The 24552-nt window shown below is 52.2% G+C and overlaps 1 protein-coding gene across 1 annotated transcript; it reads left to right on the top strand.

The window, feature by feature from the left end:
- The first annotated feature begins 6 nt into the window (after positions 1-6).
- RASD2 (RASD family, member 2) lies at positions 7-12905 on the top strand. The gene is made up of 3 exons (XM_011978967.1): positions 7-136; positions 5751-6030; positions 10460-12905. The coding sequence occupies exons 2-3, from the start codon at positions 5760-5762 to the stop codon at positions 10987-10989; spliced, it is 801 nt and encodes a 266-aa protein (XP_011834357.1). The 5' UTR covers positions 7-136; positions 5751-5759; the 3' UTR covers positions 10990-12905.
- The last annotated feature ends 11647 nt before the right edge of the window (positions 12906-24552 follow it).

Genomic DNA, 24552 nt, shown 5'->3' with positions numbered 1-24552 from the left:
TCCCCGCGCAGTGACCCGGGAGTCACCACAGAGTCTGGGAGGCTCGGCGGCTGGAGCAGCAGGCGGCTCCCCGCAGCTCTCGGCGCTTCCAGGCAGCTCTCCCAGCCGTGCCAGAGGCCGGGCCCGCCATTCCCAGGTAGGAGACACCCCAGTAAAGCTGGGGATCTGGGGCAAGTGGAGCAGCCGGGAAGAAAGGGTAGAGGCTTGGAGGAGGAAAGCTCAGTGATTCCTTAGATGACCAGAGAAAGTGAAATTGATTGAGCACCTACTATGTGCCGGGATCGTCTGGCAACTTTACATACCTGGAGAAAATTAAATTCGTTGAGCACCTACTATATGTGTCAAACTGGGTGCTATACCCTTTACTTATCCCAGGAAAGAGAGATTTATTGAGCTTCTACTATGTTCTAGTTTTGGTGCCAGAGGCTTTCCATTTAAAAAGCTAGAGTAATAGACCATTTAAATAGGAGGAAACTGGGGCTCAGGGAAGACGAGTCAACTTCCCCAAACACTCCTGTCCCCCTTCTGGAGCTGGCTGCAGCCTGCATACCTGGAGGTGGGGAAGGAAGATTAAGAAGACTCCTTATCCAGAGTTCTTGAGCTTTTTCTGGGTTGGTGCTGAGTGAGTTTCCTGAATGATCCCCTTCCCAGGAGGGGTTTCCTGTAACTTAGCTGTCTTGGAGGGCCCAGAAGGCAGCTCTGGAGGCCTCTCTGGGCCCTCCCCTCCCCTTGTCCCCAGCACTGGGAGGATGACAGGGGATGTTGTCCAAGACCTCATGGAAGGTGGGAAGCCAGGCTGGGAGGGAGCAGCCAGGTCAGGAGCTGGTGACTCAGGCCTCCCGTGGTGTCAGAGGCAAGATGGGTTCCCTGCAAGACCTGCGCCTGCATTCCAGTCCAGCCTCACTGGGCAGCCCCACGGCTGCCAAGATAAAGTGCCACGAAGAAGAGAACCCAGCATGTGTTCAGGTTTGCTGTGGCTCAGGAGCTGGGTCAGCCTCCAGACTTATTGGAAGCCCAGGGCCACACAGGGAGTTTGTTTCTTACCATTAACAGAGGAATAACCTGAGCCCCAGGGAGCCAAGTCATTTGCCCAGGGCTGCCGGGCTGGTGAGAGGCAGAGCTGGCCTGCCAGAAGCGGATGCCCGCCTACCTTCTACCACCTGAGCTGCCAAGGGTGGTGGGGTTGGCTTTGCCAAGCCCCTGGACTCTCAGAGTGGCAGCTGGAGGCCAGTGACGGCAATGTGCGTGTCCAGAGAGGCTGAGTGTGCGCTGATGGAGGAGGCATGGGGGGTGGAGGAGGAGCAGTGCAGTGAAACAGGCTCTGGGGCATACACTGGGAGAACACGTCCAGGCTCTTGTCCCGCTGCCTGTGCCTGTGTGACTCTTTCATCTTCCAGGCAGGCCCTGGGGGACAGGCTTAAGGGAGAAGAAGTGTTGAATCCACAGGTGCACTTGCTCGGAGGTGGCTGGCAGGGTTGGGGGAGAATCCTGGGAGGTGGCTGCCCCCTTTCCACTCTGCTGCCTGCAGCGAGAGAAGGAGTGAGAATATAATATGTCTCAGGGGTCATCCCCCAGCATGACGCCAGCTGAGGCTTCACTGAGATAGACAGTGTTTTGGAAAAGACCAGTTTTGGCCAGGAGTGGGTTTTCATAGAGTTAAGAGCCCAGACTTTGGAGCCAAACAACCTGGTTCTGATCCTAGCCCAGCTAGTCATCTGCTGTGTCAAGTGGGGCAAGTGACTTAACCTCTCTGAGCGTCAATGTCCCCATCAGTTAAGTGGGCTGATGGATGCCTTCCTGGCTGTGATTACTGTGCCCCCGGGATGGCGCCCCCTCATCTCTGCTCTGGGAACTTTCTGGCTTCCACCTGTCCTCAGAATGGCCCTGTGGCGGGGTCAGTAGTCACAGTATGTGCATTCGGATACCTGTGTTGTTAGGGGGTCTCTGTTGAATTTCCTGCCTCTCAGCGCCTCGTCTCTCTGATTCCCTACTTCCCCTCTCTGATTCCCTGCCTCCTCTCTCTGACTTCCTGAAATCCATTCAGTCATTGATATTGGACTCCAAATTCCCAAAGGGCCCTTCGAACTCATCCCTGTCTGCTCCTTGCTGTGTGAGGTCAGCCTGGCTGAGGATAGAGAAGGGAGAACAGGCTGCAGAGGAGAGACGTGCCCACAAGGGTGCCCATGGTGCCACCTCTGGGGGAGGAGAGGGAAGAAAGATGTGGAGGCAGGAGGCAGAGCCCACAGAGGCACTGTCACCTGGCGTCCAGGTGTCCAGATGTCTCACACAGCCCCACATGGCTCAGGCCATGTGAAGAATCAGTCTTCTCTCAGAGAAAAAAACCACAGAGGATTTTTTTCTCCTTTTTTGTCCTCCCTGATTCCCTGTCTCTTATTTCTGACTCTTTGCTTCCTCTATCTGTCACCTTGCCTCCTCTCTCTGACCCTTTGCCTCCTCTCTGACACCCGGCCTCCTCTTTCTGACTCCCTGCCTCCTCTCTCTGTCTGCCTCCCTTCTCTGTCTGACTCCCTGCTTCCCCTCTCTGTCTCACTGCCTCCTCTTTCTGACTCTCTGCCTCCTCTGTCTGACTCCCTGCCTCCCCTCTCTGTCTCCCTGCTTCCCCTCTCTGACTCCCTGCCTCCCCTCTCTGTCTCCCTGCCTCCTCTCTCTGACTCCCTGCCTCTTCTTTCTGATTCCCTGCCTATTTGACCCTCTGCCTCCTCTCTTTGACTCCCTGCCTCCTCTCTCTGATTCCCTGCCTGCTCTCTCTGACTCCCTGCCTCCTCTCTCTGATTCCCTGCCTCTTTGACCCTCTGCCTTCTCTCTTTGACTCCTTGCCTCCTTTCTCTGATTCCCTGCCTCTTTGACTCCCTGTCTCCTCTCTCTGACTCCCTGCCTCCTCTCTTTGACTCCCTGCCTCCTCTCTCTGACTCCCTGCCTCCTCTCTCTGATTCTCTGCCTCTTTGACTCCTGCCTCCTCTCTCTGACTCCCTGAAGCTCATTAAGTCATTGCTATCATCTCGTCTGTACCAAGCTCTGGGCTGGAGGCTGGGCAGGGCAGTGATGGAGACACATACTATCCCTGGGAGCTTCTGGCCCCTTTCCCGTCCTGTCTAGACAGAAGTGACCACCAGCAGAGTGAAGCTGTCTGCAGAGGGCCTTGGGGAGGGGGCTGTCATGGGGTAGGGCTTCTTTCCCCCCCATCTCTGCTGAAGGCCCAGGCTGGCTGAGACAGCCTGGCAGAGACTGAGAAGGGCTCCCCTGCTGTGGTCTGGCAGCCCTCTCTCCACCCTCCTCTCTCTCACTTCCTGCCTCCCACACGTATGCCCTGGGCACCTCATCAGGGCTGCCCTAGGGGAGGGCCCTCCTTAGCATGGCCCCTGGGCCAGTCAGGTGGTTGAGGCTGAGGAAAGAAGGTCCCAGAGGGGGGCTTCAGGCAAACCCAAAGACAGAGCCATTTACCATTTGATGAATGCACAGACCGTTTATTGAGCCCCTGCTGTGTACATGGCATGGCAGTTTTGTGGGATAAATTCAAAGACAGCTGTAGGCGGGAGCTGGGTGGGGGACGTGGGGGTCTTAGGCTTGAACTACTGCCCAGGCTCCCTTATTAACCAAGTAGGCTAGTCACAGAGCCTTCTGAGCTCGGAGCAGACCACCGGGGATCAAACCTCTCCTCTGCTGGTTACTGGCTGTGCAACTGTAAGCAAGTAATTTAACCTCTCTGTGCCTCAGTTGCCTCATCTGTAAATTGGAGAATAACACCACCTGTTTTCTGGGGTTACTGAAGGAAGAAATAGGTTAACATGTGTGCAGCACTTAGAACACTCTGGCATATTTTAGCTGCAAAATAAATGCCAGCTATGATTATTTCTATACTTAGTGCGGGGCTTGGCACACTGCATGGGCTCAAGTGGCAGCAGTTGCCGTCCTTGTGGCTCCAGGCCTGGGGTCCGCCGTGTGCTGAGCTGGCTTATTGTGTGCGTCCCTTTGTGATTCATTCATTGAAGTCACATTGGTAGCTTAGAATTGACCGTGGTGGGAGCATTTACGCCATGGAAATTGGCAAATACCACCAATCAGGACTTATAACAAAGGTATTTTTGAGAGGCGGTTTCCTGCACAGAGGCTGGTAGTTGGACAGGGTGAGCAGATCCAGATGTGTGCCAGGGACTCACATGCAGGCAACCTCTCCACCTCGAGTGGCCATCTCAGACCTTAGCATCATGATAGCCAGGAAGCGATGGTGTTGGAAAGCACCTTGGGTTAATGGAGGAGGCACTCAAGGAAACCGACTTGGGGCATCCTGGGGTGGGGACCAAGTATGGGCACATACAGCTTTTTGTGTGAATTTAAAAACAATGTGTCTTCCTCTACACAAGATGCCCCTTCCTCTGGGATGCAGCCCCCACCTCTGAGATGCAGCCCCCACCTCTGGGATGCAGCCCCCACTTGCCCACCCAGCCATGTCCCTTGTGCAGTGGCCAACCTGCACAACCTATGGCAGCCTGCGGAGGACCGAGGGGACTGACATTTCAGCAGGCCTGTGCCCATCTGCAGTTCAGGAGCTGGAAAGCTCTCCTCTGGAGAGAGGAGGGATTCCTGCTAGGGTGGGGACATCAGAGAGGCCTTCAGAGAGCAGGTGGCACTTGAGCCAGATCCTGAAACTTAAGGGGAGGAGCGTGTTCTGCAGAGGGGTGGCATGAGCAAAGGAGTGGAGGCCGATCTCAGCAGAGCTCAAACTAACTAGGGTGACTGGGGTCAGGGGTTCTGGGTTGGGGATTCTGGTGGGCACTGAGGTAGGAAAGGAAGGAGGGCTGGGCTGTAAAGAGCCTTTGGGATGAGCCTGGTGGAGCCTGTGGGTTTGCTTATACAAGAGCTTGGATCCATGTCGGCCTCTTTCATGAGGTCAAGAGGCTCCCATAGAAAGCTTTGGGTTTGCCCCAGAACCATTAACCTTTGGAGTTGGGCGGGAAACTTGAGCCAGCCATGAGTTATTCCCCATTCCACATCCTCTACTCCGGGCCTCCGGGTCTCCTGGAGGCAAGTAAACACCTAGGGCCTGGGAGGCAAAACTATCCGGGCAGGCCATGGAGCGGAGGGAGCCTGCCAGATGCAGAGCACAGGTCTAAAGGTGGGTGGCTGCAGGAGCAACCCCAGGCATCCAGCTTGGAGCATGTGGTGTGGACCTAGCCTTCCCTTCTTCCCAGGAGGGCTGAATGACCACAGAACCGCGCTCTGCCTCAGGCTTAAGAAATGCATGCTAGTGCCTTCCCTGTGTCTTATCCTAGACTCACAGGCTCCTGGAAAGCCAGATGGATGAACTAGGGAAAGAACGGATTCTCACGATAGATACCATTTTTGAGATTTCACCACGTGCTGAGCCTTTTGCAACAACTCTATGACTTGGGCGCATTTTGTAGATGAGAAAAGTGACTTCTAGAGAGGTTAAGCTACTTGCCCAAGGTCAGTAGGTAGAGGCAAGGAAAGGATTCAAATCCCAGGAGTCCGGGGCTTGCATAAACAAAAGGATGAATGAACGGACGGTAAGTGAGTGAGTGGATGAAGGAAGGAGTAAAGGAGAGGGCATAAATGAATGAGAGGGTAGAACTCCAAGGCCCCTTAGAACCTCGTCTGAGGTTCCCATTGACCTAGACAGAGGCCCTAGAGAGGAGGCCAAGGCCTCTAACAAGAGGTGGCAGGGCCAGGTCGAGGGTCCCCTGACGTCTGCTTCTGTCGCTTTGTCACAGCCCCGAGCCATGATGAAGACTTTGTCCAGCGGGAACTGCACGCTCAGTGTGCCCGCCAAGAACTCATATCGTATGGTGGTGCTGGGCGCCTCTCGGGTGGGCAAGAGCTCCATTGTGTCTCGCTTTCTCAATGGGCGCTTCGAGGACCAGTACACACCCACCATCGAGGACTTCCACCGCAAGGTGTACAACATCCGCGGCGACATGTACCAGCTGGACATCCTGGATACCTCCGGCAACCACCCCTTCCCCGCCATGCGCAGACTCTCCATCCTCACAGGTGAGGCCCACCGGTGCTTGGGCTGGGGTGGCAGGGCCGGGACATGGGTGTGGAGTGTGCTGGGCACTTGGCAGTTTGCATAGTACTTGCATAGCCATCATCTGAGACAGGCGTCATCCCTGCACAGTGAGGCTCGGAGAGATTTTGCCACTTGCTAGAACTAGTGATGGAGTCGGGGGCCCCGATTCCATTCTGTTAGACTCCAGATCGATTACTCATGGCTGTCGGGGCCGCCTTCCAGATCAGGAGCTGATACCAGCATGCCCCAGGGATATTCCTTTCTAGCGAACAGAATGATGCCCTGGCTGCTGCTTTCCTCCTCTAGGAGATGACGCACCAGAGCTCCGGGGCCTACAGTCAGTCCACGGGGCTCAGGTCTCCCACACCCCAGGCCTTTGCCACCTCCTAGAGAGGTAAGGGCAGGATCCTGGCAGTGGTCACCAAAGGGAAGGGGACTTGGTCATAGTAATAGTGACGGTGATGGCAGTAGCTGACACTTATCAGAAGCTATGGGCCTGACCCTGTTCTTAGAGCTTGGCATGTGGTGTATTTTATTTTATTTTTTTTTGAGACGGAGTCTCACTCTGTCACCCAGGCTGGAGTACAGTGGTGCGACCTTAGCTCACTTCAACCTCCACCTCCTGGGTTCAAGCGATTCTCCTGCCTCAGCCCCTCAAGTAGCTGGGACTACAGGCACGTGCCACCACGCCCAGCTAATTTTTTGTCTTTTTAGTAGAGATGGGGTTTCACCATGTTAGCCAGGATGGTCTTGATCTCCCGACCTCGTGATCTGCCCACCTCAGCCTCCCAAAGTACTGGGATTACAGGCGTGAGCCCCCTTGTCCGGCATGTAGTTATTTAGCCCTCACAAATAGTTATTCGTTCCCTTTTTACAAGTGAGGAAACTGAAGCCCAGAGAGGTTAAGTAACTCACTCCAATGGCAGCACAGCTCGAAAAGGGAGTCTGCTCTTGTGCTTTCAGACAAAGCCACACCGCAGCCTCTCAGCCCTGCTGGGAGGGGTGAGGAGGGACAGGGAGGTTGTAGGGGGCGGGGGTGAGGGGGAAGAAAGGGTGAGTGGAGCTGAGGGGCTGTGCACTCGTTTACACTGCATTAGCATGGTAACTAAGAGGACAAGCCCGGGACCCAGCACCTGGGTCTGAGTCCTGGTTCTGCTGCTTCCCGGCTTTGTACCTCGAGGCAAGGGATTTTATCTCTTGGTGTCTCAGCATTCTCATGTAAAGTTGCATCGCATCAACACTCATCCTAAAGGCACTGTGAGAATTAAATGAATTAATATACATAAGGCGCTTGGTGAGCAGATAGTAAGTGCACAATAAATCCCTGAGTCTTCTGTTGAGTCAGCATTTGTAGTGGGTCTACTCCCAGCTACACGATCATTTCCCAAGTCACTCCCCTCAAGTTGCTGAGCAGGGATAAGGGAAGGAGTGAGCAGGCAACTCTCTAGGCATCATTAAGATAACCCTTCAACTGAGATACTTCTATATGGAGAAACCCATGCTATGCCCAGCCCTGCCACCGCCTCGCGGCCAAGACTGAGGCTGCGGGGTGGCCCCTCCTTGAGTGCTTTCTCTTCCAGGCTGGCTTTTCAGAGCATCTGACCCAGACAGCAGTCAAGCTCCCCGCTCCACCCCGAGTTTTGGAGAAGGGGCATGTAGATAGGAGAGCCCTGGGTCGACTTGTGTTCGAATCCTCTCTGGGCCTCTTGGCTTAAATGTGTGAACAGAGGCACATGCATCCCGTCTGAGTCTGAGCCTCCCCAGCCACACGGTGGGCTTATACCCTGCAGGGAGGCTGTGAGGACTGCAAGAAGGCTTGTAGCAGGAGCTTCCAGCAGTGACGGGTATTGCATTGGTGTCGGCCCTCTCAGCCTCGGGGAGGGGACTGGGTACCTACTGCTATGAATAAGGCTAATGACAGAGGGAAAGAGAGGGGAGATGTAGAGAGGAAGCACGTGCATATTTTCAGCACGAATTTTCAGTGACACAAGTAATACACAAACACACCCTCCTGCAAACGCTACAGATAAGGCTAATGCCCCTCTGACCCGTGTCCCCAATCCCACGCTCCTGCCCCTGCCCCGGAGGTGGCCACCCTGGCAGTCTGGCATGGAGCCTTCCGGGCCTCCGTGACTACATTGGCATTCGTATTTGTATTCCCACAATGGAGAGTATTTTTGTCTGTCTCTTTTTTACAGCGCATATCATTCTGAGTACATCTGTCTGATGCTTGTTTTTTTCACACACCAACCCGTGCCTCATTTTCCAACCTGGTGGAACCTCATTTTTTCAACCTCATTTTCCTGCTGCTCAGGAAATTCTGAAAGCCATTAATTCCACCACCAGCTCTTCTTCCAGCTGCCAGACAGGCATCTCTGATGCTTGGCATCGCAGTCTCGCATTTGAATATGTCAAGGCCACGAGTCCTCAGGGGCCCCGGATTAGCCTAATGGGATGGGGTTTGGCAGCCCAAGAAGGAAGAGTTGCCAAGCTGATGCTGCCTTGCAAGTGCCTTTCAGAAGAGCCCACACTGCAGTTTCTTCCATCACCTCCCATCCCTTCAGCTTGCCTCGGTGAACACTGTGTGCCAGGCCCTGGGGAGACCAGGATGAGTGGGTGATGGAACCCTCCTCTGTGCCTGAGCTCACTGTTTGGAGCACACCCTTGGCCTGGACACCATTCTGAATGTGCCATGTGCCATGAAGTGGGAGCAAATGATGTGCTCTGGGGGTGCAGAGGAAGGTGGCAGCCGTTCCGCCAGAAGCTGGAGCTGCTTGCTTCTCTTCTCGAGAACTTGGGCCAGTTGCTGATTCCTCTGGGCCTCAGTTTCCTCATCTGTGAGACAGGGATCTTGTCACACCACAAGGCTATCAAGAGTTTGAGCAAAAGTGGTTGGATGTAGTGGCTCACGCCTGTAATTCCAGCACGTTGGGAGGCCGAGGTGGGTAGATCTCTTGAGGTCAGGAATTCGAGACCAGCCTGGCTAACACAGTGAAACCCTGTCTCTACTAAAAATACAAAAAATTAGCCAGGTGTGGTCTCAAAACTACAGGGCGCCTGTAATCCCAGTTACTCAGGAGGCTGAGGCAGGAGAATCGCTTGAACCCAGGAGGCGGAGGTTGCAGTGAGCTGAGATCACGCCATTGCACTCCAGCCTGGGCAACAAGAGTGAAACTCTGTCTCAAAAAAAAAAAAAAAAAAAAAGCCAGACGTGGTGACAGGCGCCTGAAATCCCAGCTGCTCCGGAGGCTGAGGCAGGAGAATCACTTAAATTCAGGAGGCGGAAGTTGCAGTGAGCCAAGATCACACCACTGCACTCCAGCCTGGGCCTCAGAGCAAGACTTCATCTCAAAAAAAAAAAAAGAAAGAAAAAAAGGAGTTTAAGCAAAAGTGAGGAAGGTGCTTGTTAAGAGCTGGAAATCGGGATGGAGGCACCAGTCCAGACAGCCTCCTCACCACCCCACCGTCTCCACAGCAGCCCCTGTTTCAGATTCACAACCCTGCCTTGAGTGATGTGGTGAGTTATCCTGGAGGCAGTGTGGGCCTTGGAGGCCAGCGCTCACTTTTTCATCCCATGATTTATTTGAGAAGCAGAGAGCATCTACCGGGTGCCAGGCACTAGCTAGGTGAGGACAGAATCAGGTAGAAATCTCAGCCTAGCCACACGGAAGCTGTGTGATCTTGGACAGGCTGCATGCCCTTTCTGAGCCTCAGTTTGCTCACCTGTAACGCAAAGGTAACAAAATCTCCTTGACAGAGGCATAGTGAGGAATCAAGAGAACAATGGGCCTGGAGCACATACCCGGTGCTTGGCCCCCAGTAGGCCTTCATTCTCATCGTTACTGACACCTGAGGCCACTGAGCATGTACCACTGTCCCTTCATTATCTTGCATAACTCTCAAAATTATCCTGCAAGGTAATATTTCATCTGCATGAAACAGACAGAGAAACTGAGGTTACAGAGGTTTCGTGATCTGCTCAAGTCTGCTGGCAGCTAAGTGGATGAGGCCAGATGCAAACTAGGCATTGAGCAAAACAGGCAGGCCACCTGCGCTCATAGAAATGATTCTTATTATCTGAACACAGTCCACACAAATCACCCACCCCTCTGCAGCCCTGCAAGGAAATGTGAAGTGAGGTGACTGTATTTGAACCAAGTGGTCCACGTGTTAGCTATACGACTGTGAACAGAGGCTTCAACCCCCTCAGCCTCAGTTTCCTGCCCTGGAAAACGGGGAGAATAATCGCAGCTACCCCAAAGAGTCGCTGCGTAGGTTAAGTCAGTTACGCCGCATAACTGCTTCAGGGCACCTGTGACTCCCAGCTGTTAGGACTGGTGTTCTGTGGCCAGAGGAGGGCAGGCGTCACAGCTGGCCGGTGAACTCACTGCCTGGGCTCTCTCCCCGCAGGGGATGTCTTCATCCTGGTGTTCAGCCTGGATAACCGGGAGTCCTTCGATGAGGTCAAGCGCCTCCAGAAGCAGATCCTGGAGGTCAAGTCCTGCCTGAAGAACAAGACCAAGGAGGCGGCAGAGCTGCCCATGGTCATCTGTGGCAACAAGAACGACCATGGCGAGCTTTGCCGCCAGGTGCCCACCACCGAGGCCGAGCTGCTGGTGTCTGGCGACGAGAACTGCGCCTACTTCGAGGTGTCGGCCAAGAAGAACACCAACGTGGACGAGATGTTCTACGTGCTCTTCAGCATGGCCAAGCTGCCGCACGAGATGAGCCCCGCCCTGCATCGCAAGATCTCCGTGCAGTACGGTGACGCCTTCCACCCCAGGCCCTTCTGCATGCGCCGCGTCAAGGAGATGGACGCCTATGGCATGGTCTCGCCCTTTGCCCGCCGCCCCAGCGTCAACAGTGACCTCAAGTACATCAAGGCTAAGGTCCTTCGAGAAGGCCAGGCCCGCGAGAGGGACAAGTGCACCATCCAGTGAGCGAGGGATGCTGGGGCGGGGCTTGGCCAGTGCCTTCAGGGAGGTGGCCCCAGATGCCCGCTGTGTGCATCCCCCCACCGAGGCCCCCGCAGCAGTCTTGTTCACAGACCTTAGGCACAGACTGGAGGCCCCCGGGCGCTGGCCTCCGCACATCCGTCTGCCTTCTCACAGCTTTCCTGAGTCCCCTTGTCCACAGCTCCTTGGTGGTTTCAGCTCCTCTGTGGGAGGACACATCTCTGCAGCCTCACACCTTCCTCTCCTGGGGTTGGAAGGAATGTTGATCCCAGAGGGGTGAGGATTGCTGCGTCATATGGAGCCTCCTGGGACAAGTCTCAGGATGCAAAGGACACGGAAGGCCAGATGAGAAAGGTCTCCTCTCTCCTGGCATAACACCCAGCTTGGTTTGGGTGGCAGCTGGGAGAACTTCTCTCCCAGCCCTGCAACTCCTACCCTCTGGGTTAGCTGCCCCTGCACCCCCTCCCACCCCCAGCATACACACAAGTTAGCCCCCAGCTGCCCCTGACATTGAGCCAGTGGCGTCTGTGTGTTTGAAGGGGGCGTGGCCACACCTCCTAGACCACGCCCACCCCTAGACCACGTTCCTCAGCCTCCTCTCCCAGGTCCCTCCGCCCGACAGTTGTGCTTTGTTGTGGTTGCAGCTGTTTTCATGTCATGTATAGCAGTAGAAATGGAAATCATTGTACTGTAAAAGCCTAGTGACTCCCTTCTTGGCCAGGCCCTCACCCAGTTCAGATCCACGGCCTCCTCTGGGGATGCCTTCCTCCTCTATTCCCACACAGGGTTTCCATGGCCTGTCTGCACCTAGACATTGACCTCCGCCATTGAACTCCACGGTTTACAGACAATTGCACAAGCGTGGGGTGGACAGGCCAGGGCTGCTTTTTTTAATGCTCCCATTTCACAGAGGATACCACTGAGACTCGGAGGGGACATGATGAGCCCCAAGCCACAACCCTGTCCCCTAGGAAGTTCAGGGTACAGCTCCACCTAGAACCAGGCTGTCCTCTACTGTGCTCGTTCCTCAAGCATTTATTAAGCACCTACTGGGTGCTGGGTTCACTGTGTCCTAGGAAACCAAGAGGGTCCCCAGCCCTGGCCCCTGCTGCCCCACCACCTTCTGCACACACAGCGGTGGGGAGGCAGGGAGGAGCAGCTGGGACCCAGAACTGAGCCTGGGAGGGGTCCAACAGAAAAGCTCAGGGCAGGTCTTCTCCTTGTGCCCGGGATTGGGCTATGCTGGGTCCAACCATGTACTCAGGCATGGTGGGTTTGAACCCATAAACCAAAGGCCCTTGTCATCAGCTCTTAACAAGTATATTTTGTATTTTAATCTCTCTAAACATATGGAAGTTTTCGGGCCCTAAGGAACCTTAGTGATCATATAATGGGTCTTTCTGAGGTCCAGAGAGGGTTAGTAACTTCCCCCAGGTCACACAGCAAGTCTGTGGGTGGCAGAAGCAAGCTAGTGCTGGGCATTCGGTACCTACCACGATGTGCCCCCTCTCTTGATGCTTGGCCCCTGGGGCCTTCAGGGCTTTGGGACATCTTGTCCTCAACCCTCTCCCTAGATCAGTCTGTGAGGGTCCCTGTAGATATTGTGTACCCCATGCCAATGTATATACAAGTACACACAGATGTACACACAGATGTACACATGCTCCAGCCCCAGCTCTGCATACCTGCACCTGCATCTCAGCCTTGGCCCCTGCCTGCGTCTGTGCTGAACGCAGCAGCTCCAACCCCGCCTCTGTCCTCTTCCCCACCCCCTGCCTGAGCCCTCTGAGCAGACCAGGCACCTTGGCTGCACCAGTGTGTGGCCCGCTGTCTCCCAGGCACCGCCCCGCTGCCATGGATCTCCGTGTACACTATCAATAAAAGTGAGTTTGTTACAAAGCCGTGTCCTTGCCCATGTGTATTTTTCGTGTTTCCAAGAGGAGGTGTGCCCCCTCCCCGACCAAAGCTGGCCTTTCCCGCCCAAAATGCACCTGCTAAGTGCCCTGGCCCTGAGGGTCAGCACGGAGTCCACCTTCAAGTTTAAGTGTCGGGGGAGGGGGATAAGACCCCCAGATGGAAGGTGATGCTCTCCTTCAGCTTGGTCCTCCTGGGTCCTCCAGGTTTGTGTACTGAGGTGTCTGTGTCCACACAGGAGGGGCCCCTGTGGACCATTAGCTCCAGGAGGTTCTCTGTGTCTTAGTTCTTCATGGTTCCTGTACAGCAGCAATTTCACCTCCAGGGCACAGTTGGCAATCTCTGGAAACCTTTTCCAAGCCTGGGGCTAGGGCTGCTGCTCTCACCTGGTGGGTGGAGGCCAGGAACACCGTTCAGTATCCTCCAGTGCACAGGCTGCCCCTCCACCCCCACCGCACTGAGAATTATCTGGCCTCAAATACCGAGCGTGGGCAGCCTCACTTAGACTCAACCCGGGGGCCAGGACACGGCCCCCACCTGCGTGTAGTGGATTTGTTGGACCGCATTCTGGACGGAACCCAGTAGACACGGGGCTCACAGCATGAGCCCTCCTGTGAAGCGAGACAGGATGTAGGTGAGGATGGCAAGTGGAGGCTGAGGGAGAAGGTCTGGGTCCTGACCGACACCGAACGTGCCCCCAGGACTGAGAGGTTTCCCTGGGCAGAGGGAAAGGAGAAAGTCATGAGTGTCCACTGTGTGTTTTACCCGGCGGGTCTCACGCCATCCTATCACCCAGCCCTGAAGGAAGCCCACTCATGTTCACCCAATCTTAGCATTTAGGTTCAGAGAGCTCCATATTTTGTCCAAGATGGCACAGCTGGTGAAGTGGCAGATCAGGGATTCAACACCAGAGGCTGTCTGATCTCCGTCTGGCTGAAGAAAGAGTTTGCATCTGGGAGGTGGAAACAGTCTGTTCTTTTGATCAGCAAATGCCACCAGCAGGATCAGGGAGCCAGGCCCTAAAGGAGGTTGAGAGACAGTCAGTATAAGGTCCACTGGGAACCTCATTGTCCATTGGGAAGCCACAACCTTTGCACAGACATCCACAAAATAAACAGAGCCAGGCAGTGGTGGAGGCAAGACCACGCAAGTCCGTGGTGTGGGGAGCTGGAGAACTCACAGCCTCTGCCTACCTGGGGGCCCCACTCCCAGCCTCTGCATATCTGGGGGCCCTGCTTTCAGCCTCTGCCTACCTGGGGGACCCTGCTTCTAGTCTCTGCCTACCTGGGGGCCCTGCTTTCAGCCTCTGCCAGCCTCTGCCTACCTGGGGGACCCTGCTTCTAGTCTCTGCCTACCTGGGGACATATCTCCTAACCTCTGCCTACCTGGGGGCCTCTCTCCCAGCTTCTGATAATCTAGCAGCCCAGCTTCCCTCCAATCCTTTGCCCACACCAGCCACAGAAGGTCAGTGTGGGAGGCATGTCCCTCGGACACTTTCTAGATCCTGGTTCTCAGACACATGAAGCATGGAGGCAAACGCTCCTTTCTGCATCGCAGTCAGCGCTGCACCATAACAAGGGCGCTGGTGCACAAAGCCAGGACTCCACAGTGTCCCGCTGGAGCCCAGCCCGCCGCTGCCACTCCCTTTCTCTATGTGGGTCTGCAAATAAGTCTCGTCCCCTCCCAGGCCTCCTTTTCTTCATGAGTAAATGGGAGGCGGGAGGAAGGCATCAGGACCGGATACACACCAACAGCCTCTCGCAGCCCTGATGGTCTCTGCTAGAAGGAATTGATATTCCTATTGCATAACTCACAGCATTCCAATCATCACCAAACAGAACATGCTCACCCCAGCCCCAGCTCTAGCCCCACTCCTTGTTCCCTGCATCCCACAGTCCTTGCCCTGGAATGGGGTTAACAGTGACGGGCTGCCACAGAGGAGAAAGACACATGTCTCCTTAGCCCTGGGACAGCAGGTAGGACAAGATTGTAGGAAAATTCCCTTCACGGTGAGACCATTTAGAGCCAAGCCCAGGATAGCCGGCTAATCCCCCGACCCTAGGAAGGGAGCATTGAGATTATGATTTCAAAGAATTCTGTGCTGTGAACTCTAAGTACTTGTTCTGTTCCGCCTCCCTGAACCTGTCACTTACTCGAAAGAAAAACTTCAGTCTGCGTCACGGTTTGGTGGGGGCTGATGGGAGGCCTGCCAGGGGCTCAGCAGTGAAGGCTGCTGGGAATGGGGGAGGGGAAAGAAGCCGACCTTTGCGGAGACCTTACTCTGTGCCAAGCACTGTGCTGAGCTTTTTACCTGCATCCTCTCATTGGCTCCTCATGGCAGAGCTAGCTAGAATCCCTTTTTGGATAAGAGGGAATGGAGTTCAGAGAGGTTAAGTCACTTGTCCAAAGTTGCACAGCCAGGAAGGAGCAGAGCTGGATGAGAAACCATGTCTGATTCCAAAGCACATTTTTGTCTCCAGGGCTGTTAAAACCGAGCCAGCTGAGGGGTTGCTCTCTGGCGGGAGAGTCCAGTGAGTTGGGGTGCAGTGTCTGGATGTGGTTCAGGGAACTCAGAAAATGGGGTGCTCTTCTGCTCACAATAAAAGGCTGAGCTGCTGTCACAAGAGAAGAACCCAACTTATTTTTCATGGTGAAGTCACTCTCCTCCACCTGGTTTCTTCAGTCTTCAGGTTCTTCCATCTCTAGGACCTTGTCACCATCTGCATGGTTGAAGCCACTGCAACATTCAGGTTCAGCAGAAGAAATAGGGGAAAAGAGTGTGGAAGAGGTACACCTGCTGTTTTCAGGGCGATGGACTTATCACTTCCGCTTTCTAGCAATGGCAAGAGCCCAGCCGTGTGACTGTACCTACCTATGAGAAGGCCTGAGAGATGCAGTCCTTTGCTAGGTGGCCCCATGCCCAGCAGTGACTCCACTGTAGAAAAGAGGAGGGATCTGGTTGACCAGTCGGTTATCTCCAAGCAGCCACCCTAATGCAATGGACCAGCCTTGGGACACCACGGGCGGTCTGACTTCAAACAAGCTCCACTTAGCAGATGAAATCAGAAAGCAGCTCTAGGCTCCCAAGGCTGCTTTAAATTGGCTCTGAGCATGCCAGGCGCTGTGGCTCATGCCTGTAACCCCAGTACCTTGGGAGGCTAAGGCAGGCAGATCAAGCCCAGCCTGACCAACATGGAGAAACCTTGTCTCTACTAAAAATACAAAATTAACCAAGCATGGTGGTGCATGCCTGTAATCCCAGCTACTTGGGAGGCTTAAGGCAGGAGAATCGCTTGAACCCGGGAGGTGGAGGTTGCAATGAGCCGAGATCATGCCATCGCACTCTTGCCTGGGCAACGAGACCGAAACTCCGCCTCAAAAATAAATAAAGAAGTAAATAAAAATTAAAATAATTGACTCTGAGCACTTATTCACATCCAACCCCCATCCCCAGATGAAAACTTGGACTATCCCATGATTTTTCCCATCTCTCTTGAAAAACAGAATATACCATAGGCATTTTAACTAATAAGTACAGTCTCAACTAAAATTCCTTGGCCAGTGTGATCATCAAATTTCCAGTCTTCATTCTAAAGAGTTTCCTTCCCTCCCCTAGCGGTGGTCTACTGCACACAAAAAGCTGGAGACTCGGGAAGAGAAGGGTGGACAGTTCACTTTTCTCACTTGCCTTCTCTCCCTTTAGCTGCTTCTGGTTCCTCTCTCCTCCATTCTTGGGAGGTGGGTTTGGGGGTGGAGGGAGAAGAGGCTGAGAACGGGTGGAGGGAGAAGAGCAGGGAGGTTCTTCTTTGCCTAGTTACTACGGCACTTTGGGAAGATGGTGTCATACTCCAAGTATGGCCAATGGTTAACGATAGCATTAAAATCTCATGGATTATTTTGGAGATTGTTTCCTGCTGTCAGTAGGAACCTGTCATCTGCAGAGGCCTCTATGCAGTTCTATGCATCCCTATCTTCCAGGTGTATCTCTTCCACACTCTCTCCCCCTATCCCTTCGACTGAACCTGAATGTGGCAGTGGCTTCAACCAGGCAGATGGAGACAAGGTCCTAGAGATGGAGGAACTTGAAGACAGAAGAAAACTAGGTTAGTTGCTTAGTCCCTCTGCAGCCCCAAGGAATCTTCTGACACCTTTTGATTCTCTGTGCAGAGGCTTTTTGCCTCTCTGGGGTGTTCTACTGGACAGGGCCTAAGGCACTGCCATGCCTGCTTCCTGTTGTGGTCAGTCCACATTTGGTGCATATGAAACTCACACCCTCTACCCCAATCAACTCTAGAAGTGTAAGTTGTTCTGAGTTTACTGGGATCTTTAGCATCTAACCCAGTCAGTCTGTCACACGCGAGATTTATCAGGCGAGGACAGTGGCCCACAGAGCCACTCCGCTCAGGGAAACATGTCTAGCTAGCTCTTTAGGCTTGAACTAAGGGCAGTCCCTTTCACAGCATACTATAGTGTGCAACAGCGATTCTCTTTCGCAGGAAATCTTCCTGCTGACTATTGTATATCTTCGACAAACGTGAGAAGTACAAGAGTCAAGGAGTCAGTTCTTGGCCAAATGCTTTGAAAATTTTGCTCTTGGTTTGACACCTTACTTTAGAAACTGAGGTCAACCTTCTTAAAGTGTCAGCCAAAATGAAGAGGCCATGGTCATCCACCAGATAAAGGGATCTGGGGGATGCCACCCACAGAGGGACCCCTACCTCATCTAGGAAGAGGAACACTGAGCAGGAAAGTGAGTTAAAGAGTTCAGGATTGAACCTACCCAGGTATCCTAGGTGCACACCTAAATGTGCCCCTCAATAAGAGAGGCAGAACATTTGACTTGTTCATAACATAGACTCTGGTCTAAGGCTGCCTGAGTTCAAATTTCACATCTACCATTTGCTCATCTGCTAAAAGGCAAATGACTTTTTGTATTGGTCAGCTATTGCTGCAATAGTGCCGTGTAACAAACCATGCCAAAATTCAGTAGTTCTCAAAAACAAGCATTTCTTCTTAGGTTTACAGGTCCCTAGGTCAATTGCAGTTTGAGTGGACTAGGCTGAATATAACCTCAGTACTGATCTTATCTTTCTTTACATTTTGACATTTTGTTCATTATGGATTTTCTGCATTAATTTTTCTTTAAAAAATATTACATAAGTCTGCGAACCACGGCTCCGAAGGCCGAGGCAGGAGAATTGCTTGAGGCCAGGTGTTTGAGACCAGCCTAGGCAACATGAAGAAACCCCATCTCTACAAAAACTATAAAAAAATTAGCGAAGTGTGGTGGCACATGCCTGTGATCCCAGCTACTAGGGAAGCTGAGATGGGGGAATCACTTGAGTTCAGGAGGCTGAGGCTGCAGCGAGCCATGGTCACGCCACTGCACTCCAGCCTAGGCAACAGAGTAAGACCCTGTCTCAAAAAATTTTATATAGATATATATAAATGATAGCATTAAATATCGTTAATTTATAATGATAATATATAAATAATAAATAAATATAATTAAAATAATTATAATATAAATTAATACAAATATAATATTATATATTATAAAAATTATAATAAATAGAAATATTACTGATAGCATGATATATATATATAATATGAAAATGTTCTCTACCTTGATTCTTGGGGGTTTTGGGGAGTAAGGGGGCATCTGAAATGTTGTGCTTAAGATAATCGCCTCCCTCGCTTCACCCTAGTTCTGGCCCTGGCTCCTCCATATCTTCTCCATGACTCAGCATCTTCATTTGTAAAATAGGAATAATTACACCACCTCATTGGGTGGTTATGAGAACTAAATGACTTAATACTTGCGAAACATTTAGAATGGTGCCTGGCACATAATAAGCACCAGCCATAATTATTTCTGTGCCACTGAGGCTCCTCGCAGGTCCACCTGGGGGTGAGCAGCACTCCCCCTGGGGCCCCCGCCCTGGTCAGCATGGTCTCTGACTGTGTGCCTTTTGTTAGGACACAACTCATTCTCTGAGCCTCCATTTCTTCATCCTGGAATCTCAGTGAGGACCGCACAAGGTGTACATCAAAGCACTTGGCGATTTGTCATATGGGGTACAGACGTTGGCCATCAGGATCATTTGACACACGTTCAATATCGGGTTTTAAGACACAGCCCCTACATTCTTTGGTGTGCCTCCCACCAAAAGGCGGGGTCTGTACCCCTCCCCTTGATCAGGGCGAGATGCTGATTGCTTTGACCAATGGTGTGCACTGGAGTAATGCTCTGTGACTTCTAGGGCCAGGTCAGAAGAGGTCACACAGCTCTGCCTGGTTTTCTAAGGGTGTTCTGTCACTGTCAGGATGCTCCTGCTAAGAATCCCGCTGCTGTGCTATGAGACGCCCATTTCATGAGGAGAGGCCGTGTGGGGGTGCTCAGGACACAGTCCCAGCTGCAACCAGCCCGAAGGCCAGGCACGGTGGTGCAGGAGCCTCCAGCCCCAGCCATGGGTGTCCTCCAGGCACAGCAGAGCAGAGATGAGCCATTCCTGATGTGCGTGGGCCAAATTCCTGACCACAGAATCTAACAGCAGGATAAAGTGGTGGTTTTATGCTACCAAATTTGGGGCGGTTAGGCAGCAACATATTCAGAACATTCACCAAAGCCTTCTTCATTGTCAGAATCTCAGGACACAGAAATGAATTAGTCTCTGCTCCACAAAGAACCAAAAAGCAGCCCCTGAACTGTCCATTGCAATATAATCTGTCCATGCTATAACGGGTGCTCTGGAAGCTCGAGGAGCAGCCTCTAACTGAGCCAGGGTGAGGTTCTGGACCAACCTCCCTGGTTGGGGAGATGATGCTGGAGTTGAATATAACAGATTAATAAAGGCTAACTAGAAGAATGAGGGAGGATGTTTCTAAACGGAATGTGCAAGGGACTAGAGGCAAGACAGTGCCTACTGAAAGTTCAATGTAGCTGGAGCACAGAAGGAAAAAACCTACTGGTTCTTGAAATACTGGAGATATCCAGCTGCCACAGGACCTTTGCACATGCTGTTCTCTCTTTCTGGAATGTGCTTCCTTTAGGGACCGTGCTGGCTTACTTGCTCACTTCATTCCTTTTGCAGCTCAATGTCACCTACTCAGTGAAGCCTCCCCTGACCTCTCTACTGAAAATTCCTCCCTAATCCATCTTTCTCCCCACTCCTCTGCCTTCTCTTTCCTCATAGCATTGATCATCACTTGACTGTTTTGGGTTTTTTTTTGTTTTTTTTTTTTTCACTCTTGTTGTCCAAGCTGGAGTACAATGGTGCAATGTCAGCTCACTGCAACCTCTGTCTCCCAGGTTCAAGTGATTCTCCAGCCTTGCCTCCCAAGTAGCCGGGATTACAGGCATGCACCACTACGCCCAGCTAATTTTTTTATTTTTAATAGAGACAGGGTCTCACTATGTTGGCCAGTCTGGTCTCGAACTCCTGACCTCAGGTGATCCACCCGCCTTGTCGTCTCAAAGTGCTGGGATTACAGGCATGAGCCACTGTGCCTGGCTAATCACTTGACTTCTTATAATGTGCTTATGATATGTTTCTTCTGCTTCATTCACATTTTTGTGAATAAAGAAGACTAAGACACACTTCTCCCAGCATAGCGTAGTGCCTGGCAGACAGTAGGTCTTGGATAAATATATCAAGAGTTGGATGGATGAATGAAGGGAGAGGCGTGATCAGATACACCTTTTGGAAGCCCCCTCTGGCTGCTGGGAGTGGGTTGGAAGGGTGTTTGAAAGGAGGCCGGGAGAGGGGATTTCAGCTATCCACGCGGGAGCTGATGGCAGGAGTCTCTCTGGAGAGCCGACATGAGGATGATGAAGGGTCGGATTTGAGGAGGGAGACAGAAGAGCTGGAATCTCCCAGGTGGAGGGCGTGGCATTGGGTGGGGAGGCGAAGGTGGGGCTCAGGATTGCCATGTGAGAAGCTGGTGGATGGTGATGCGCTCACTCAGCTGGGGCTCCAAGAGGAGAGAGTGCACACTGGAAGGCCCCATGAGGTGAGCATCAAGGAGATGAGTCACATCTGTGTTGTGCGGCATTTGAGGCTCCCGGGGGCCCTTGAAGGGCAATCACCTGACAGGAGCCTGGCTGTAAGGGTCTGAACCTGAGGAGAGAAGGCTGACCAGAGGGAAAATCTGGGGTTCCATCAGCCATGGAGAGGGTGACCACTAAGCCATACAGCGAGAGGAGGACCCGGAGGAATGCCATGACTTAGGGAAAGGCAGAGAGGGGAGGGATGGAGGAAGAAAGGAGAGACGGACAGAAAACAAGATGGTGGGGTCACGGAAGCCGAGGGCAGGGGAAGCTTTGAGAAGAAATAAATGGTCTCTAGTATCAAAAGCTGCCAAGAAGCAGGTTGAAGGGTGTCCACTAGGCTTGTGACACGAAGGTCACTGGAGGCTTGGAACCCAGGCTGTGGAGATAGGCTGTGTTGCATGGGAAGAGGAGCAGGTGGTGAACAAATACCAAAAGCATTCTTTTCTTTCTTTAAAAAAAAATTTCAGGCCAGGCACGGTGGCTCACGCCTGTAATCCCAGCACTTTGGGAGGCTGAGGCAGGTGGATCACCTGAGGTCAGGAGTTCAAGACCAACATGGAGAAATCCCATCTCTACTAAAAATACAAAATTAGCCGGGCGTGGTGCTCCATGCCTGTAATCCCAGCTACTCGGGAGGCTGAGGCAGGAGAATCACTTGAACCCAGGAGGTGGAGGTTGCGGTGAGCTGAGATCGCGCCACTTCACTCCAGCCTGGGCAACAAGAGCAAAACTCCATCTCGAAAACAAACAAATGAACAAACAAACAAATTTCTTTTTTTTTTTTTTTCGAGATGGAGTTTTGCTCTTGTTGCCCAGGCTGGAGTGAAGTGGCGCGATCTCAGCTCACCGCAACCTCCACCTCCCGGGTTCACGCCATTCTACTGCCTCAGCCTCCTGAGTAGCTGGGATTACAGGCGCCCACCATGGGACTACAGGCGCCCGCCACCTCACCCGGCTAGTTTTTTGTATTTTTTAGTAGAGACAGGGTTTCACCGTGTTAGCCAGGATGGTCTCGATCTCCTGACCTCGTGATCCGCCCGTCTCGGCCTCCCAAAGTGCCGGGATTACAGGCTTGAGCCACCGCGCCCGGCCGCCAACAAATTTCAATAAGGGCCAGATGCAGTGGTGCACACCTGGAGTCCCAGCACTTTGGGAGGCCTAAGCGGGTGGATCATTTGAGGCCAGGAGTTCGAGACCAGCCTGACCAACATGGTGAAACTCCGTCTCTATTAAAAATTACAAAAATTAGCCAGATGTGGTGGCACACACCTGTAATCCCAGCTACTTGGGAGGCTGAGGCACGAGAATCGCTTGAACCCAGGAGGCAGAGGTTGCAGTGAGCCTAGATCAAGGCACTGCATTCCAGCCTGGATGACAGAGCAAGACTTCATCTCAAAAAAAAAAAAAAAAGGAAATTTCAGTAAGCATAATTGTAAAACTGAAAGGGAAACATGAGGTGAAAAAGAAGGGAATGAGGTGTTCTAGAAGGGTGGCTGTTAGCATTATCACCATTCTTTAAGAGGGCGAGACTTCAACTCACTGAAATGCTGTTAAGAAAGATCAGGAAGAGAAGGAGGAGGATGCTTTGGGGAGAAGGAAGGGGTGACTGCTGGAGAGGGGACACTGGAGACAGGGGAAGGGCTGGGACCCAGGCGTAGGCAGAGGGGTGTGACCATCAGAAGAGATGGTGATCTCCAAGGAGAAGGCTGGGAGGGGAGACTGCAGTGGACTGAGCTGAGCCTGGGCTGCGGGGAAGCCATTGTCCTGCCGTCCAAGGCTCTTGGCTTCCCGGTGTGTTGCCTGTTGGAGACGGAGCTCGGGCTCCAAGAGAGGACATTCTCAACCCTCTAGTGTTTTTATGAGACGTTAAACTTGAATTCGAAAAGTCCCAAATCAATTTTATCTCAAATGAGAAGTGGACAGAGACAAAGGCTTTGGTCCAGAAAGGGCGGGGAGTGGAATTCATAGGACATTGAATATTCACTCCACAAACACAGAGCTCTCTCTGGGCCCTGGCGGCTCTGGGTGCTGGAGCAGATGAATAAAGTTCTCAAAGGCAAGAAGGAAACAGACAGGCATTACAATTAAGGAATGTAATTGCTAACATGAATAGGAAAGTTTCTCAGAGGAGGTAACACTTCTAGCTGCCTCTTAAGGATTTAGAGTTTTACCAGAAAATACTCCTAGAAGCGAAGAATCTTATTATTCTACTCAATGTAAGTGTCATTTTACTTAATATAAAAGCCCTTGGCTCAGTACCGACATACCATCAGCTTTCAATATCGATGAGCTATTAAAATATTATTATTATTTATTATTATTATTTTTTAGACAGGGTCTTGCTCTGTTGCCCAGGCTGGAGTGCAGTGGTGCAATTATGACTCAGTGCAGTCTCGACCTCCTGGGCCCAAATGATCCCTTCCCACCCACCTCAGCCTCCCCAAGTAGCTGGGACTCCAGGCATGCACTCCCATGCCTGGCTAGTTTTTGTTGTATTTGTAGAGATGGAGTTTTGCCATGTAGCCCAGGCTGGTCTCAAACTTCTGGGTGCAAGTGATCCATCTGCCTCGGCCTCCCAAAGTGCTGAGATTACAGGCGTGAGCCACCGCACCTGTGTCCCCATTTTTTCCTGATACTTACAATTACCGTGGGCCCTTAACATTCACATGAAATAAGACAAGATCTCTAACAACCTCACGCTGGGAAATACTGTCTTCTGCATAAACTATCCCTCTCTAAAAGGAGCAGAGTGTAACTGAAATGTTAAGCTACTATCTTGGACATTTAACAACTATAAGAACGGGACCAAAGCCATTTCCACAGTTATTAACTGAAGCCTCCAATCTCACTTGAGCTGTTCTTTGCTGGCTCCAGAGGCTCTCTTGAGCTGCGTAGGGAATCACTTTCCCTGATTTCCACTGAGAGCAGCATATGGTGGGCTCATTTGGAGCCAAAGATTCAAGCCAGGGCCAAGTTCAACTCTCCACTCTTTAATCCACTCCTTGCTCCTACTTTTCAGATTAAAAGCCAAGAGATTCCCAGATATCTTCATCTTTCTCTCCATTATTAGCATTAGCAATTGGAGTTCTGAGGTCATTTTCCAGAAAGAAGCTGTGGTTATTGCTGGGTATTCAGCTGGTTTCACTCACTAGCTGAGTTCCACGCTTTTTTGCCCTAGCAAAATTACGAATTAGTACCAGCCACGGACTGGTTTGAAACGACTCAAAACTGCATGTTAAATTCTTGAATGTCAAGGATTTCCTGGGCTTTCCAAGTCTCTACCACTCCTGAACTCAAGCTTTAAGTGCACATGTACATGTATACACCCCCATACATGCTCATTGCATGAACACATTCACGCATGGTATGCATGCACATGTCTACCCTCTGTCGTCACACATGCATACGTGCACATAATGCATATACACAAATGCATAACACCATACACACATATGCATGCATTTACAGCCATGCACACACAGACATACAAATGCTTGCACACACATGTGTATAAGCACACACAACATGCATGCATACAGAGGCCCAGCAGGCACAGGCTTGCCCACACACTCTGCCAAGAA

This window comes from Mandrillus leucophaeus, unplaced genomic scaffold, assembly GCF_000951045.1.
Source record: "Mandrillus leucophaeus isolate KB7577 unplaced genomic scaffold, Mleu.le_1.0 Scaffold2, whole genome shotgun sequence".
Classification (NCBI taxonomy): Eukaryota; Metazoa; Chordata; class Mammalia; order Primates; family Cercopithecidae; genus Mandrillus; species Mandrillus leucophaeus.
Note: the sequence above shows the minus strand (reverse complement) of the source record. Positions and strands in the feature narration are given on the sequence as shown.